Source organism: Anolis carolinensis, unplaced genomic scaffold, assembly GCF_035594765.1.
Source record: "Anolis carolinensis isolate JA03-04 unplaced genomic scaffold, rAnoCar3.1.pri scaffold_13, whole genome shotgun sequence".
NCBI lineage: Eukaryota > Metazoa > Chordata > Lepidosauria > Squamata > Dactyloidae > Anolis > Anolis carolinensis.
The window spans coordinates 7,367,175-7,386,136 of record NW_026943824.1 but is presented as its reverse complement, the minus strand read 5'-3'; the positions used below and the strand labels follow the sequence as shown (position 1 = coordinate 7,386,136).

Genomic DNA, 18,962 nt, shown 5'->3' with positions numbered 1-18,962 from the left:
ATCTAATTGGTTTTTGGTTGCTGCCAGGAGGTCCTTGTGTTCCATTGTTTACTAATTCCAAGAGCCTTTGAACCGTGTACTATACATCCTTTATTCTTGTTTACAGGGAAAATTCATCCGGATCAATTTCGACGTCACCGGATACATCGTGGGAGCCAACATCGAAACCTGTATCCTTTTCAGAATGGCGTTGAATACAATGCTTTGTGCCATAAGAAATGGGAAGAAGTTTTTTCGGAGTGTGTTTCTGCAAGGGACACAAGTCTTTCCAGTAAACGCCTGATTGTGTTGCCCTTGCCTTGTTTACCTCTCCGGAGCTGTGTTTGTGCAAATGTGTTTACATGGAGAAACAAATGCCGCCAGCGTCAATATCGAGAGGCCAAGAGGGTCAAGCATTTTTGCACAAAAAGGCCACGGAGACTTGAAGGGAGACTGGGATTGAGGAAGATCTTCCTTATAAGGGAAGGGATTAAAAACTCAGCGGGAAGAAAGGATGGAGGAGTCAAACCCGCCATGTTTTGCACCTGAACGGATCCTGATAGATTTGCTGGAGAAATCCCGCGCCATCCGCCAAGCCAGGGAAGAGCGGACCTTCCACATATTTTACTATCTGCTTGCCGGGGCCAGCGAGCAAATGAAGAGTAAGTTATTTGTTTTTTGGCAAGTGATGGAAGTGGATCAGTCTTGCTTTGGATGCTACAGCAACTGTCCCGTTCCCCACTACAGATTTGAAAGGCATATTAATATTAAATAATTAATATTAATTAATATTATGTTTGTTTATATCCCACTTTTTTGTAATGCATCTTGATGGATATACCACGCAGTTGCATCTGTATGAGATTAGTCTAATATCACATAATGCATTATTATTATTATTATTTATTTCCAGCATTTATACCCCGCCCTTCTCACCCGGGGGGACTCAGGGCGGCTTACAGCAGTTGGCAACATTTAATGCCAAGAACCTAATAATAAAACAAAAACAGTACATCAATTAATACTATAAAATACATCATTAAAATACATTATAACAATTAAAACATATGTAAATTAGATCCATTTGTATAGGGATGAGGTTGACGGAGAATGAATGCCAAGTGAGGGACGATGGGATATTGGTGGCATTTTAATGACTGACGAGTGAATAGTGTTATTTATTGCTATATAATTGTATTGTTTTACCTTGCTTAATAATGTGTTATTATGTTGCTATGTAATGTATGTGTTGTTTTTATGATTGAGTCCCATCTGGGAGATAAACTTCTTGTTGTTGTTATTGTTGTTGTTATTATTATTATTATTATTATTATTATTATTAGAATCATAGAATCATAGAATAGTAGAGTTGGAAGAGACCTCAAGGGCCATCTAGTCCAACCCCCCGCTAAGAAGCAGGAAATCGCATTCAAAGCACCCCCGACAGATGGCCATCCAGCCTCTGCTTAAAAGCCTCCAAAGAAGGAGCCTCCACCACAGTCCGGGGGAGAGAGTTCCACTGCCGAACAGCCCTCACAGTGAGGAAGTTCTTCCTGATGTTCAGGTGGAATCTCCTTTCCTGTAGTTTGAAGCCATTGTTCCGTGTCCTAGTCTGCAGGGCAGCAGAAAATAAGCTTGCTCCCTCCTCCCTATGACTTCCCCTCACATATTTGTACATGGCTATCATGTCTCCTCTCAGCCTTCTCTTCTGCAGGCTAAACATGCCCAGCTCTTTAAGCCTCTCCTCATAGGGCTTGTTCTCCAGACCCTTAATCATTTTAGTTGCCCTCCTCTGGACGCTTTCCAGCTTGTCAACATCTCCCTTCATCTGCGGTGCCCAAAACTGGACACAGTATTCCAGGTGTGGTCTGACCAAGGCAGAATAGAGGGGGAGCATAACTTCCCTGGATCTAGACGTTATTCCCCTATTGATGCAGGCCAAAATCCCATTGGCTTTTTTAGCTGCCGCATCACATTGTAGGCTCATGTTTAACTTGTTGTCCACGAGGACTCCAAGATCTTTTTCGCACACACTGCTGTCAAGCCAGGCGTCCCCCATTCTGTATCTTTGATTTCCATTTTTTCTGCCGAAGTGGAGTATCTTGCATTTGTCCCTGTTGAACTTCATTTTGTTAGTTTCGGCCCATCTCTCTAGTCTGTCAAGATCGTTTTGAATTCTGCTCCTGTCTTCTGGAGTGTTAGCTATCCCTCCCAGTTTGGTGTCATCTGCAAACTTGATGATCGTGCCTTCTAACCCTTCGTCTAAGTCGTTAATAAAGATGTTGAACAGAACCGGGCCCAGGACGGAGCCCTGCGGCACTCCACTTGTCACTTCTTTCCATGATGAAGACGACGCATTGGTGAGCACCCTTTGGGTTCGTTCGCTTAGCCAATTACAGATCCACCTAACCGTAGTTTTGTCTAGCCCACATTTTACTAGTTTGTTTGCCAGAAGGTCGTGGGGGACTTTGTCGAAGGCCTTACTGAAATCTAGATATGCTACATCCACGGCATTCCCTGTATCGACCCAACTCGTAACTCTATCGAAAAAAGAGATCAGATTAGTCTGGCATGACTTGTTTTTGGTAAATCCGTGTTGACTATTAGCAATGACCGCATTTGTTTCTAAGTGTTTGCAGACCACTTCCTTAATGATCTTTTCCAGAATCTTGCCTGGTATTGATGTGAGGCTGACCGGACGGTAATTGTTTGGGTCGTTCTTTTTTCCCTTCTTGAAGATAGGGACCACATTCGCCCTCCTCCAATCTGCTGGGACTTCTCCTGTTCTCCAAGAACTCTCGAAGATGATTGCCAGTGGTTCTGAAATAACTTCCGCTAGTTCCTTCAATACTCTTGGATGTAGCTGATCTGGCCCTGGGGACTTGAATTCGTTTAGAGTGGCCAGGTGTTCCTGGACAACTTGTTTCCCTATTTGGGGTTGGATTTCCCCCAATCCTTCGTCCATTCCATGTTGCTGAGGTTGAAGATGGCTTTCTTTTTGTGAGAAGACCGAGGCAAAGAAGGCATTAAGCAGTTCTGCCTTTTCCCTATCCCCTGTCACCATCACCCCATCTACTCCTTGCAGTGGCCCTATCGCCTCCTTTTTCTTCCTTTTTCTACCAACATAAGCAAAAAAACCTTTTTTGTTGTTTTTTATGTCCCTGGCAAGCCTGAGCTCATTTTGCGCTTTAGCCTTGCGAACCTTTTCCCTACAGGAGTTGGCTATACGTTTGAATTCTTCTTTGGTGATTTCTCCCCTTTTCCACTTCTTGTGCATGTCACTTTTGAGCTTTAGCTCAGTTAGAAGTTCTTTGGACATCCATTCTGGCTTCTTTGCACTTGTCTTATTTTTCTTCTTTGTTGGCACTGTTTGTATTTGCGCCTTGAGTATTTCACTTTTGAAAAACTCCCATCCATCCTTAACTCCCTTGTCTTTTAATATCGGCGTCCATGGAATGCCGCTCAGTAATTCCTTCATTTTTTGGAAGTCAGCTCTCTTAAAGTCCAGAATGCGTGTTTGACTTGTCTTAGTTTCAGCAATCCTTTGTATTGCAAACTGCAGGAGCACATGGTCACTTGCCCCTAAGGATCCAACCACTTCAACTGTATTGATCAGGTCTTCCACATTTGTTAAGATTAGATCAAGAGTTGCTGATCCCCTTGTTGCCTCTTCTACCTTCTGGACCATAAAATTATCTGCAAGGCAAGTGAGGAATTTGTTGGACTTTGTACTCTTGGCTGAGTTTGTTTTCCAGCAGATATCGGGATAATTGAAATCGCCCATGACTACTATATCTCTTCTTTGTGCCTGTTTGGTCAGCTGTTGACAGAAGGCTTCATCAAGTCCTTCATCCTGACTCGGAGGTCTGTAGTAGACACCCACGACAAGATCTTTTTGAGTCCCGGTTCCCTTGATTCTTATCCAGATGCTTTCAAGCTGGTTTCCCGGATTACAGTCTTGCATTTCTTCTGCAACGTAACTGTTTTTGACATATAAAGCTACTCCCCCTCCTCTCCCCTTTGTTCTATTTCTGTGAAAGAGGTTATAGCCCTCAATGGTTAAATTCCAGTGATGGGAGTCATCCCACCAGGTTTCAGTGATGCCTATGACATCGTATGTGTGGTGCTGTGCTAGGAGTTGGAGTTCGTCTTGCTTATTTCCCATGCTCTGAGCATTAGTGTAAAGACATGTAAGCCCCTGTGACCTCCCCTCGAACTGTTTATTTGGGATTATTGTGCTCTCTGTACTTGGTCCTTGCTGTGTTTGTGCAGCCCTCCGTTTAGCCTTACGGCGGTTCCCTGTGGTCGTGGGTAATATAGTGTTCGCCAGGCTGTTGTTCCCCTCCCCCAGTGGATTTAGTTTAAAGTGCGCCTGATGAGGTTTGTGAGTCTGTGTGCAAAAAGATGTTTTCCTACTTGTGTGAGATGCACCCCATCGCTTGCCAGTAGTCCATCCTCTTGGAAGAGTAGACCATGGTCAAGGAAGCCAAAATGCTCCTCTTGACACCATTTTCTGAGCCAGTTATTGACCTGTACTATTTTTCCGGCCCTTGTAGAGCCATGTCCTACCACGGGGAGGAGGGATGAAAAGATCACATGTACATTATACAGTTTTAGCTTTGTTCCCAGAGCTCGAAAATCATTTGTGATCTTTTGAAAAGTATGCCTAGCGGTGTCATTGGTACCTACATGAATCAACATGAGGTGGGGAGGGTGATGGGGCTTTAGGAGCCTGCTGAGCCTCTGAGTGATATGGTGTATTTTTGCCCCCGGGAGGCAGCATGTTTCTCGAGCCATCCCATCCGGTCTGGAAATGATGGCTTCCGTTCCTCTAAGGAGGGAGTCACCTACTACCAAGACCTGTTTCCTTTGAGGATTGACAGGGTCCCTTTTGTGCAAGACAGTGTGTATGTCCCCTGAAGAGTGTTCCTGTTGAAGTGAATCATGTAGGTGTAAAGTGTTGTCCTCCTCCTCAACATCCCCAGTGCATTCATCAATGACAATCCATTGAGATACATCCGAGAGCCCATTACTCTCCCAAGGATGTTCCTGTTGCTCCTGGTCTATGATTGGGGATGGAGCATTTGCATGATTACATAAGTGTGACTGTGGTGATGCACTGTCCCCGTCAGGGCTATCCCCTGCGCATTGATCCAGGATGGTCCACTGAGTGGTATCTAAGAAACTGTGGTCCTCCACAAGATGTGTTTCCTGATTGTATGTTAATGATGTAAGAATTTCAAATCTGTTGTGTAAATGCAGCTGAGCAGAGGAGTTCTGCGGAGGCTGCCTGGTCCTGCGTCTCCTTCTATGGGTGACCTCCTTCCAAGCCTGAGGGTTGTCTACCTTTGAGTTGATCTCCCCATAAGGTTCCTGATCATGGTCTTGGTGGTGTTGGTGTGATGCAGGCTGCTGATCTACAGCAGCGTGTTGTGCAGTGTCCAAGAAGAGCTCGAGTGCCTGAATGTCCTTGAGGGTCTTAATACGGTGCTCGAGCTGTTGGATCCTCTGCTCCATCAGAGTCATCTGTTTGCATTTGGAGCAGATGTAGTTGTCTAGTTTTTGTGTGAAAAAGCGGAACATGCGACAGCTGGTGCATGTGATGGGAATGTTTTGCTTTTGTTGCATCTCTTGGTGAGCGTGGTGGCCAAGTGGGATCTTTTTACAGTTAAGTAATATGCACGCACTTTATGTGCAGACTGCAACAAACCACGTCTTTGTGTATTTGTTTATGTTGCTTTGTTTCCTGTATGTACTGCAAAGGATAGTTAGTAAAGGTGTCTTTTTATTATTATTATTATTATTATTATTATAGTGGAATGGGTTTATTTCTCCAGGTGACCTGCTGCTGGAGAACTTCAACAACTACACCTTCCTCTCCAACGGATACGTCCCCATTCCAAGCCAGCAAGATGACGAAATGTTCCAGGAGACCCTTGAAGCCATGGCTATTATGGGGTTCAATGAAGAGGAGCAGATTGGTAAGTGTAGGAGGCTCCAGTGGCCATCTTGGACCAATTGCGATACCTGGAATGCATCCGCACTGTGGATTTGATGCAGTTTGGCACCTCTTTAAATGACAAGACTTAATGCAATATAATAATAATAATAATAATAATAATAATAATAATAATAATAACAAGAAAACTCATGACCATTAATCATTCACTGCACCCTCGCAGTGATGTTGACCGGCTATTTCTGCCTAGAAGATCAGGGGGCAGAGGACTCTTACAAGTCAAACAAGCAGTCAAAGAAGAAGAACATGCCCTGGCAGAATATGGAAAGCAAAGTGAAGAACCTGCTTTGATTGAAGTCAAAAATCAGAAACTCCTCAAAGCACAGCAGACAAAAAACCAGTACAAGAAAACTGCACTACAAACCGACGAAACCATTGATCATATCCTCAGCTGCTGTAAGAAAATTGCACAGACAGACTACAAACAGAGGCACAACTATGTGGCCCAAATTATTCATTGAATCTTATGCCTCAAGTCCCACCTCCCAGCAGCAAAGAACTGGTGGGATCACAAACCTGCAAAAGTCTTGGAAAATGAGCATGCAAAGATACTGTGGGGACTTCCGAATCCAGACTGACAAAGTTCTGGAACACAACACACCAGACATCACAGTTGTGGAAAAGAAAAAGGTTTGGATCATTGATGTCGCCATCCCAGGTGACAGTCGCATTGACGAAAAACAACAGGAAAAACTCAGCCGCTATCAGGATCTCAAGATTGAACTTCAAAGACTCTGGCAGAAACCAGTGCAGGTGGTCCCGGTGGTGATGGGCACACTGGGTGCCGTGCCAAAAGATCTCAGCCGGCATTTGGAAACAATAGACATTGACAAAATCACGATCTGCCAAATGCAAAAGGCCACCCTACAGGGATCTGCACGCATCATCCAAAAATACACCACACAGTCCTAGACACTTGGGAAGTGTTCGACTTGTGATTTTGTGATACGAAATCCAGCATGTCTATCTTGTTTGCTGTGTCATACAATAAAATAATAATAATAATAATAATAATAATAATAATAATAATAATAATAATAATGTATTTATTTGCAGCAATGCTGAGAGTGGTCTCCTCGGTCCTACAGCTGGGCAACATCGTCTTCAAGAAGGAGAGGAACACTGACCAGGCCTCCATGCCGGACGATACAGGTAAGGGCCAAAAGGGGTTTGCGGCATCTACACTGCAGAATTAATGTAGCTTGACACCACTTTAAGCTCCACGGTTCAATGTTATGAGATCCCGGGAGTATTGACAACAACTCCCAAACTTCCATAGCATTGAGCCATGGCAGTTAAAGTGGGATCAAACTGCATTAACCCTGTAGTATAGATGTACCCTACTAGTGATCTCCGGCGACCGGCGTCATTCTGCCTTGGGTGGCAATGAGTTCTTGTCTTCCACAACAAGTGGAGGTGGATGCCTTGGCTTCAACTAAATTAAATGTTTTCCCCAGCACACTTCACAAAACAACACACCTATTCTTCTACATTTCTATCAAAACACATTTCTGTAAAATGCAAAAACCAGAATACAAGAATAACAATAACAACAATAACTCTTCTTGCAGTGGCTCAGAAGGTGTGCCACCTGATGGGAATCAACGTGACGGATTTCACGCGAGCGATTCTTACGCCGAGGATCAAAGTCGGGAGAGACGTGGTGCAGAAAGCGCAGACCAAGGAACAGGTGAGGCACATGCAGGCAATCCTCCCAGGAATGTTTGGGGTTGGGCTGGGGCTAAGTGTTGTGACTCAGCAGCACTGCCAGAGTGAAGATGAGGAAGGGGATTTTGGGTTACAGATGCAGGAGTCAGAGGATGGGATGCAAGATGAATTCCAGGATGATGTCATGGGGATGGGGAATCATGGAGTTACACAGGCTGGTTCAGAAGTGCAAGAAGCGCAGCCTGTGGATGAACTCCTGAACTAGCCTGTCACAGATGAAAACCAGGGAGACATTCCCATGGGAAATAATGAGCTTGATTTGTCTCAGGCTCCTGTTCAGGTGCAAGATAATGAGCTGTTTGGCTTTAACAGTGAAGAAGCCCCATTGCTATCTCGGGCAGATCATTTGCAATGGAAAGGAATGCCTCTGCGTAGCCTGAGATTAGCTGGAAAACGGGAGGCCACTGAAGGGAAGAGAAATGCCTTTTTGGGTTGCTTTTAAAACTGTGTGTTGGGAGACAAATCTCTGTCAAAGCAAATTCTCGCTTCATCAGAGTGGATGGTCTGTGTCTTCATGCTTTGGAAATTCTCCTGCTTGTGAATCCTTGTAACCTGTGGAGTATTGTATCTTTGGGAATAGACTTTTGCTTTTTGTCTATGGATCATTAGATTTATAGACCCTATTTTACAACTACTTTGGGAACTATATATTCGCCTGCTTTGATATTATATATTGTAATGAAGTATGAATTTTGGTTTACAGATATTATGTTTAATTGTGTGTTTATGTTTGGAATGGGTAAGTATTAGAATTACCAGCGCATGGGGGATGGTAACCAGCTCAGCATTCTGAGGCAGGTTGCCATAGAAACGTAGCTGCTTTTGTAGAAATGTAACTACAGTAGAGTCTCACCTATCCAACATAAATGGGCCAGCAGAATGTTGGATAAGCTGCATTGCTATTCAATGCTAATCAAGGTGGCCAATTGCAACATCCATACTTGCCTCAAATAGGCAAGAGTTCAATGTGTTGTTGAAGGGTTTCATGGCCAGGATCCCAGAGTTGTTCTATGTTTTCCGGTCTGTATGGCCATGCTCTAGACGTATTCTCTCTTGTGTTTCGCCCACATCTATGGCAGACATCCTCAGAGGTCACAACCTCTGAGGATGCCTGCCATAGATGTGGGCGGAACGTCAGGAGAGAATACTTCTGGAACATGGCCATACAGACCGGAAAACATACAACAACCCAGACAAGAGTTCATTGCCCCATGTAAGCTGCCCTGAGTCCCTTCGGGGAGATGGGGCGGGGTATAAGAATAAAGTTGTTGTTGTTATTATTATTATTATTATTATTATTATTATTATTATTACTATTTCTCCCACCCTGGACATTATTTTACAGATACAGTAGAGTCTCACTTATCCAACATAATCAGGCCGGCAGAACGTTGGATAAGCGAATATGTTGGATAATAAGGAGGAATTAAGGAAAAGCCTATTAAACATCAAATTAGGTTATGATTTTACAAATTAAGAACCAAAACATCATGTTATACAACAAATTTGACAGAAAAAGTAGTGCAATGCGCAGTAATGCTATGTAGTAATTACTGTATTTACGAATTTAGCACCAAAATATCAAGATGTATTGAAAACGTTGACTACAAAAATGCGTTGGATAATCCAGAACGTTGGATAAGCGAGTGTTGGATAAGTGAGACTCTACTGTATTTCAAAGCTAGCAAGAAAGGGGCGGAGCTAGCTGGATGAAAAAGGAGGGAATGTTTTGAAGAGAGTTCAGTCTGTGATTGGGAGAGTCACAGGGAATAGACTGGTTCCAGGGAAACCAGGGAAGTTCAAATCTCGGTCTGTGCTCTGATGAGGCACAGGGAAGATTGATTCTAGGTTGATGGGATCAAGGAGACTCAATTGTTCATTCTGAGTCGGTTTTAAATAGGTTTGGTGACTTATTTAATGTAGTCTGTGTCCTGGAAAGGCACAGAGAATCTGTGATAGTATATCACAGGGGTGACTGTTGTTTGAAGTCCAAGTTTCAGACTTTGGGAACCAATCCCAGCTGGACTCACAGAGATCCATTGAAGTAATAATTTAAAAGGAGCAGAGGAATAGGTTTTAACTACTTTAAGTAAAAGAAGTGATACTTTAGAGAGTTTGATTCATCTCATTCTAGTATTGTAACTGTTAATAAGAATACCTCTGAGAAACAACATTGTAACCACTAAGCTCTGTGCTAAATAAACTTGTTATTGTTCTTTCAACATCCAAGCCTCTGTAGCATATATTCTAAACTAAGTTACGCTATCATCTAAAGTGAAGAAGAAGAAAGGAAAAAAAGTAAAAGTCTCCTCCCTGAGTCTTTGGTGGTCGAGCATTGCTGAAATAGGAGGCACCTCCTTGCCAATTGGTGGTTGCATCTTTCCAAATTTGTGGCAGTCGTTAATAGTTCTTTACAAATTGCTGGCAGCGGTGGGATAAAAATGATTTCCCCTGCCTGAAAGAACCTCAGTCGTTATTAGCTCTTCACAAATTGGTGGCAGCGGTGGGATAAAAAGTTTCCCCCTGTCTGAAGGAACCTTAGTCGTTATTAGCGCATATATATATATATATATATATATATATATATATATATATATATCTTTTGCTCAATAAAACTACAAAAGACTATCTTCTGTGTGTGGCTTGGTGTCAATAGCAAGGTAAACTATTCTGAGGTGCGACACTAAGACCCATAAAAATATGTTATAAATTTCTATTTATTTATTTATTTATTTATTTGTTTGTTTACAGTATTTATATTCCGCCCTTCTTTCTCACCCCGAAGGGGACTCAGGGCGGATTACAATGAACACATATATGGCGAAAATTCAATGCCAACAGACAAACAACATACAGTAGAGACAGACACAGAGGCATTTAACATTTTTTCCAGCTTCACGATTCTGGCCACAGGGGGAGCTGTTGCTTCACCGTCCACTAGTGGCTGTACTTCCTCATTCCTTTCCTCGTGTTTTGCTGGCAGTTTTATGATGTTGTAAATTAGTTAAATTAGCCTCCCCGCATAAAGCGTACCTAAATTTCCCTACTTGACAGATGCAACTGTCTTTCGGGGCTGCATAGGTCAACAGCAAGCCGGGCTATTTAATGGTCGAGGGCTTAATCCGACCCGGGCTTCGAACTCATGACCTCTCGGTCAGTAGTGATTTATTGCAGCTGGTTACTAGCCAGCTGCACCACAGCCCGCCCCGGAGGGACAATTTCCTGATAATAATATATCCAAAGGAGGACAACTTTACTTTGCAGATCTCAACTTCTGACTCAGTTTGCATTGTGATCCCTTTGTTGGCCTTATATGGGATCTTTAGGTCTCTCTTCCTACAGGGATTGTCCCCATAGATATTTATTGTTTATTTCAGGCGGATTTTGCCATCGAAGCCCTGGCCAAAGCCATCTATGAGCGCCTTTTCCGATGGATCTTGACCCGCGTCAACAAGGCCCTGGATAAGACCAAACGACAAGGAGCCTCCTTCTTGGGGATCCTGGACATCGCTGGCTTCGAGATCTTCGAGGTGCGGAGGAGCCCCAAGCCCAACAACGAGGAACGTGGTTGGACCTACTCTGCTCGGTCGTTCACGCTCTCCGTTGCTTTCCCCAGATCAATTCCTTTGAGCAGCTCTGCATCAACTACACCAACGAGAAGCTGCAGCAGCTCTTCAACCACACCATGTTCATCCTGGAGCAGGAGGAGTATCAGAGGGAGGGCATCGAGTGGAACTTCATCGACTTCGGGCTCGATCTCCAGCCCTGCATCGAACTGATCGAAAGACCTGTAAGGAGTTGGATTGATGGGTTTGTGGATGCACGTATGGTTCTTTATGGGTCTTTGCATACGTGCACTGGCTTCTTTATGAGTTTGTGCATGCATAGATGAGTTTCTACATGTATGCATTTACTAATTTATGGGTTCGTGCGAGCATGTTTGGGCCTTCATGGATCTCTACAAGCATGCATTTACTTTATCTATTTTATTTACAGTATTTATATTCCACCCTTCTCACCCTGAAGGGGACTCAGGGCAGATCACATTGTACACATATAAGGCAAACATTCAATCTATATATATAAAAGGGTAATGGAATCACGGCACCGGACAAAACAACTAAACTAAATGCCCCACAACCTTGAAAATGGACAGCACACGCTCACATCCATGCCTCTACGTTCATACAACAAAAAGAAAAGAAAAAAAAGTCCTAGCCGCAGCAACACGTGGCTGGGCACAGCTAGTGCCATATAACATAGAACAGAGACAGAGACAGACACAGAGGCAATTTAAACCTTCTCCAACTTCCAGCTTCTTGAGGGTATGCTTGATTCCGGCCACAGGGGGAGCACCTGCTTCATCATCCACTGTGACTGCAACTTCCTCATTCCAACAGCGGCTGGGTGATTTTTATGGTATCATAAATTAGCCTCCCCACATATAAGTGGTACCTAAATTTCCTACTTGATAGATGCAACTATCTTTCGGGTTGCTAGGTCAGCAACAAGCAGGGACTATATATATATAATTGTTGGGTACTCACCCCAACACAAGGAGCCCCGGTGGTGAAGTGTGTTAAAGCACTGAGCTGCTGAACTTGCAGACCGAAAGGTCTCAGGTTCAAATCCTGGGAGCGGAGTTAGCTCCAGCTCCTGCCAACCTAGCAGTTCGGAAACATGCCAATGTGAGTAGATCAATAGGTACCGCTCCAGCGGGAAGGTAACGGCACTCCATGCAGTCATGCCTATGGCCACATGACCTTGGAGGTGTCTATGGAGAACGCCGGCTCTTCGGCTTAGAAATGGAGATGAGCACCAACCCCCAGAGTCAGTCACAACTGGACTTAATGTCAGGGGAAACCTTTACCTTTTTTACACCCCGGTATGGGCTGGCCTCGAACTCATGACCTCTTGGTCAGAGTGATTTATTGTAGCTGGCTGCTAACCAGCCTGCACCACAGCCCAGCCCCTGATTTTTATGTGCAGTTATGGCTCTTTATGGGTTTCTACATAGAAGGATTATTGACTTTTTATGTGCATTTTTATACCTTGGTATATTGAATCCAGATCACACCAGGATTCAGGGGAAACCTTTACCTTTTTTACACCTCGACAGGGGCTGACCTCGAACTCATGACCTCTTGGTCAGAGTGATTTATTGCAGCTGGCTGCTAACCAGCCTGCACCACAGCCCAGCCCCTGATTTTTATGTGCAGTTATGGCTCTTTATGGGCTTCTACATAGAAGGATTATTGACTTTTTATGTGCATTTTTATACTGTGGTATATCGAACCCAGACCACGCCAGGCCTTCTGTGTAGACAGGGAAATCTAACATGACCTTTCAGGCATTCACTTTTACAGGATGACTTGTTTTGGCATTCACTTACTATTGCGTTATTGCCATGTATCTTAATGCAGCGGTGCATGGACGTGGGCAAAGCTTTACAAGCCGATGTTGTCTTGTATGGGCTGGTTCTTCTTCTGGAAGAGCTCCCTTTGCAACTCCAGCCCCGTTGCTCTTGACCAGTGACTTTGTCTGTCCTTTCCTTCCTCCCAGAACAACCCTCCGGGCATCTTGGCCCTTCTGGACGAGGAATGCTGGTTCCCCAAAGCCACCGACACTTCGCTGGTGGAGAAGCTGTGCGCGGAACAAGGGAATCACCCCAAATTCCAGAAGCCAAAGCAGCTCAAGGACAAGACGGAGTTCTGCATCATGCATTACGCGGGGAAGGTACGAGGCTCTCTCCATTGCCGGGCACATTTTGTGGGGAGATTTCACGTCTTTACCACGTCTGAATGAAGACCTGGAGGAAGTTATGGGCCGGAGAAGGAAAAACACATGAAAACTGAATCCCTTCTCTCTTCTGGAAGAGAGAAGGAGAGCTGTTCAACAGAGGAACTCTCTGCGTCAGTGTCTCCTTCTTTGGATGGCCACCTGTCAGGAGGGCTTTGGTTGTGCTTTTCCTGTACGGAAGAAGGGGGATGGACAGGATGGCCCCTTGGGCTCTCTTCCAACTGTATTATTATTATTATTATTATTATTATTATTATTATTATTATTATTGACACAACAACACAGTATGACACAGCAAGCAAGATAGGCATGCTGGATTTCGTATCATAAAATCACAAGTCGAACACTTCCCAAGTGTATTATTATTATTATTATTATTATTATTATTATTATTATTATTATTATTATCTTATTATTTTACAGAGGCTGTGTGGGTATTAGTTGTGGGGCTAGATAGCTATCCGTTGGGTGGGCTTTGATTGTGCTTTTCCTGCACTGAAGAAAGGGGTTGGACTAGATGGCCTTTATGGTCTTTTCCAACTGTATTATTATTATTATTGACACAACAACATTGTATGACACAGCAAAAAAGATAGATATGCTGGATTTCTTATCACAAAATCACAAGTCAAACACTTCCCAAGTGTCTAGGACTGTGTGATGTATTTTCGGAGAATGCGCGCAGATCCCAGTCGGGTGGCCTTTTGCAGTTGGCAGATCGTAATTTTGTCAATGGCTATTGTTTCCAAATGCCGGCTGAGATCTTTTGGCACGGCACTCAGTGTGCCCATCACCACCGGGACCACCTGCACTGGTTTCTGCCAGAGTCTTTGAAGTTCAATCTTGAGGTCCTGAGAGCGGCTGAGGTTTTCCTGTTGTTTTTCGTCAATGCGACTGTCACCTGGGATGGCAACATCAATGATCCAAACCTTTTTCTTTTCCACAACTGTGGTGTGTTGTGTTCCAGAACTTTGTCAGTCTGGATTCGGAAGTCCCACAGTATCTTTGCGTGCTCATTTTCCAATACTTTTGCAGGTTTGTGATCCCACCAGTTCTTTGCTGCTGGGAGGTGGTACTTGAGACATAAGTTCCAATGAATCATTTGGGCCACATAGTTGTGCCTCTGTTTGTAGCCTGTCTGTGCGATTTTCTTACAGCAGCTGAGGATATGATCAATGGTTTTGTTGGTTTCCTTGCAGAGTCTGCATTTTGGGTCATCAGTTGATTTTTCGATCTTGGCCTGAATTGCCTTTGTCCTGATGGCTTGCTCCTGGGCTGCAAGGATCAGGCCTTCTGTCTCCTTCTTCAGGGTCCCATTCGTGAGCCAGAGCCAGGTCTTCTCCTTATCAGCTTTTCCTTCAATTTTGTCAAGGAACTTTCCATGCAATGTTTGGTTGTGCCAGCTGTCAGCTTTAGTTTGTAGTGCGGTTTTCTTGTACTGGTTTTTTGTCTGCTGTGGCTTGAGGAGTTTCTGATTTTTGACTTCAGTCAAAGTAGTAGTAGTAGTAGTAGTAGTAAACAGTCAATATAGAGTTTTTTTTGTAAATCTAATTTTGAATTTTGGATTTTTCTCTCAAAGGTCATCTACAATGCGACCGCATGGCTGACGAAGAACATGGATCCCTTGAACGATAACGTGACGGCTTTGCTCAACCAGTCTTCTGAAAAGTTCGTGGGGGATCTTTGGAAAGACGGTAGACCGCTTTTCCTGCCTAGAAGAAGGGGTTGGACTGGATGGCCTTTGGGGTCCCTTCCAACGATATTTGGAGGCCAGGAAAGATCCTTTGGGGCTGACCTCTCTCTCGTTGCCTCGCAGTGGACCGCATCGTGGGATTGGACCAGATGGCCAAGATGACCGAGAGCTCGCTGCCCAGCGCCTCCAAGACCAAGAAGGGCATGTTCCGGACGGTGGGGCAGCTCTACAAGGAGCAGCTGACCAAGCTGATGACCACCCTCCACAACACCAGCCCCAACTTTGTCCGGTGCATCATCCCCAACCATGAGAAGAGGGTCAGTGTCCAGACAAGGAGGTGCAGGGCACTCTTGGGGTGGAATTGTAGTACAGGCAGCCCCAGGGTTATGAACAAGAGAGGTCGCATCCTGTTGTCTCTTTCCCATTCTTAACTAGGAGTTGTTTGTAACTTGGGTACTATTGCTGTGCTTTATAGTCTGGGAAACTCGATGCCCACCTGGTGCTAGAGCAGCTGCGGTGCAACGGGGTTTTGGAGGGGATCCGCATCTGCCGACAAGGCTTCCCCAACAGGATCGTCTTCCAGGAGTTCCGCCAACGGTAAGAGGAAGAAGCGGTTGCGATGTCGCCTTAACGCCTGGGCAAACACAACAAGAACAACAAAAATATGTCAGAGAAATATAAAGGTAAAGATTTTATCCTGACTAGTCGTGTCCTTGGTGCTCATCTCCATTTCTAAGCCAAAGAGCCGGCGTTGTCCGTAGACCCCTCCAAGGTCATGTGGCTGGCATGAAGCTGGGGCTAACAGCGGGAGCTCACCCCTCTCCCTAGATTCGAGCCAGTAATCTTTCGGTCAGCAAGGTCAGCAGATCAGCAGTTTAACCCACTCTGCCACCATGCTCATCTCCATTTCTAAATTGAAGAGCCGGCATTGTCCGTAGACCCCTCCAAGGTCATGTGGCTGGCATGAAACTGGGGCTAACAGTTGGAGCTCACCCCGATCCCTAGATTCGAGCTAGTGACCTTTCGGTCAGCAAGGTCAGCAGCTCAGCAGTTTAACCCACTGTGCCACTGGGGGCTCCAGAGTGTGTGTGTGTGTGTGTGTGTGTGTGTGTGTGTGTGTATATATATATATGTGTGTGTGTGTGTGTGTATATATATATATATATATATATGTGTGTGTGTGTATATATATATACACACACACACACACACACACACACAATTTATAATTTATTTATTTAATACATTTATATCCTACCCTTCTCACCCCGAAGGGGACTCAGAGCGGCGGATTTGCAAAGGATTTGCAAAGACCTGCAAACTTATGAGGGGAAATTCATATATAAAATTAATGTATAGATACATATATAAAGATACATAGAGACTGCAAAAGCTTTCAAGGGGTTAATGCCTATAGGAGAGTTTAACAAATATTTCAGGGGAAAATGCTTTCATAAGATTAATGAATACATATTTTTCTTCTTCCTGACTTGCAAAGGTGTCTTTCTCCTTTTCAAAACATTCCCTTGATTAAGAGCGAGGGAGGCTTTGGAAAAGAAAACACACTGATAAGGGAGGAGAAGAGAGAAATAGATCACATATTGCAAGCAATAGCCTGCAGGCCTTGACTTTGACCCGATTATAAGCCGGGGGAGCTTTTTCAGCTCATAAATAAGGGCTGAAAAACTCGGCTTATCTTCGAGTATATACAGTAATATAATGATAATAATAGTAAAGTGTATCTAAATGTGGCCCAATGTCTCCGGGAATCTGCAATTGTTGAAGAACGTAGGTGCACCTCATTTTCCCATTGACTTCACAGACACATTGTAACCACAAATGGAGTAATTTCAGGTGACTTTCAATACTGTTTTCCATTCGCCTTGCCTTTAGCTATGAAATCCTTGCTGCCAATGCCATTCCGAAAGGATTTATGGATGGGAAACAGGCCTGTATCCTCATGGTGAGTCAAGCGGATTCCTGCTCCTGTCATTTTTCAGTGAATATCTCGTAATCTCAACCAATTCAACCGTGGCCCTTTTTGCCCTGGCAGCTCAGAAAATCCGGGCAAAACTGATCTCCGATGTTGCTGTTGACTGTGCTGGGGATGCTTTTAACTAATAGTGGTTTTTTATATCCAGTGTGTTCCCTGTTTGGGTTTTAATAATGCTGTACTTACTTGGTTTTATTTTGTTTTTAATTATGCTGGTGCTAATCCATGAAATATGTAGTAGAAATATGGGCCGGGCTGTGGCGCAGCTGGTTAGTAACCAGCTGCTATAAATCACTACTGACTGAGAGGTCATGAGTTCGAAGCCCGGGTCGGGTTAAGCCTCCGACCATTAATAGCTTGCTGTTGACCTATGCAGCCCCGAAAGACAGTTGCACCTGTCAGTTAGGGAAATTTAGGGACGCTTTATGCGGGGAGGCTAATTTACAACACCATAAAACTGCCAGCAAAACATGAGGAAAGGAATGAGGAAGTCCAGCCACTACTGGACAGTGAAGCAACAGCTCCCCCTGTGGCCGGAATCGTGAAGCTGGAAAAAAAATGTTAAATGCCTCTGTGTCTGTCTATATATGTTGTTTGTCTGTTGGCATTGAATATTTGCCATATATGTGTTCATTGTAATCCGCCCTGAGTCCCCTTCGGGCTGAGAAGGGTGGAATATAAATACTGTAAAGAAATAAATAAAATAAATAGTATTTGAAGAGCATATCCTGACATTGATATTTGCAGCATTTTAATGTTTTAATGATTTATATAGGGTTTTAATGGCATGTTTTATATTGTATTTGATGGTCTGGTTTTTGTGCATTTGTTTGTTTGTCTTGCATGCGAAAGACCTATGGTCTAAGCATTAAATAAATTTGGTATTTTGAACCAATTCAACCTAGTTTGTAGCAGCCACAAAAACTAAATTTCTGGAGTAGAACAACTAATGTTAAAATAAAGTAACACAATTAATTAAAATGCACAATTAAACAGGAAAGAACACTTTCAAACTAGGAACATATTTTTTTTCAAATTTTGTTCCATAGTGTTATAGCTTAGGAAAGGATGTTGCTAGTTGGGATGCTGCTCCTGAGAATGCATTGTGTTGCATGCATGGCATTTGGTCCTAACTAACGTCAACCCTTCCTGGACAGATCAAAGCCCTGGAGTTGGATCCCAACTTGTACCGGATCGGTCAGAGCAAGATTTTCTTCCGGACGGGAGTCTTGGCCCATTTGGAGGAAGAGCGGGACCTCAAGATCACCGACGTCATCATCACCTTCCAGGCCCAGTCCCGGGGATACCTGGCCAGGAAGTGAGCCCATTTGCGTCCACATGGCAAGGCTCGTTCAGTTCGGGACCACTTTTAGCAATGTCTAATGTGGCTAAACGTTCTGCATTTCCCCGCAGGGCTTTTGCAAAGAGGCAGCAGCAATTGACGGCCATGAAGGTCATCCAGAGGAACTGCGTGGCTTATCTGAAGCTAAGGAACTGGCAATGGTGGAGGCTCTTCACCAAAGTAAGATGGAGATGCCACACAAGTCTATATAAGGGCAGGCTTTTCGATCGAGAATCTGACTTTGACCCTCATCTAACTAATCCTATATCTAACCCTAATTTTAACCCCTGACTCTAACCCTAACGCTGCACAATTTACATTAAATTTACATACAATATCTCTATATATAAAAGAGTGATGGAATCCCGGCGACCAACAAAACAACAAAACTAAAGGCCCCCCAACCTCG

The 18,962-nt window shown here is 44.0% G+C and overlaps 1 protein-coding gene across 7 annotated transcripts in view; it reads left to right on the top strand.

Moving 5' to 3' along the window:
* Positions 1-18,962, top strand: part of LOC100558781 (myosin-11) — a 79,738-nt gene that overhangs the window by 31,560 nt on the left and 29,216 nt on the right. For all 7 annotated transcript variants that reach the window (XM_062964555.1, XM_062964556.1, XM_062964561.1 and 4 more), the window contains 14 exons: positions 107-170; positions 543-641; positions 5,817-5,960; positions 7,055-7,150; positions 7,570-7,688; positions 11,104-11,256; positions 11,343-11,516; positions 13,289-13,462; positions 15,105-15,219; positions 15,342-15,535; positions 15,694-15,815; positions 17,112-17,181; positions 18,369-18,529; positions 18,625-18,733. In XM_062964555.1, the coding sequence (XP_062820625.1) occupies positions 107-170; positions 543-641; positions 5,817-5,960; positions 7,055-7,150; positions 7,570-7,688; positions 11,104-11,256; positions 11,343-11,516; positions 13,289-13,462; positions 15,105-15,219; positions 15,342-15,535; positions 15,694-15,815; positions 17,112-17,181; positions 18,369-18,529; positions 18,625-18,733 (1,794 nt within the window). The remainder of the gene's footprint in view (positions 1-106; positions 171-542; positions 642-5,816; positions 5,961-7,054; positions 7,151-7,569; positions 7,689-11,103; positions 11,257-11,342; positions 11,517-13,288; positions 13,463-15,104; positions 15,220-15,341; positions 15,536-15,693; positions 15,816-17,111; positions 17,182-18,368; positions 18,530-18,624; positions 18,734-18,962) is intronic.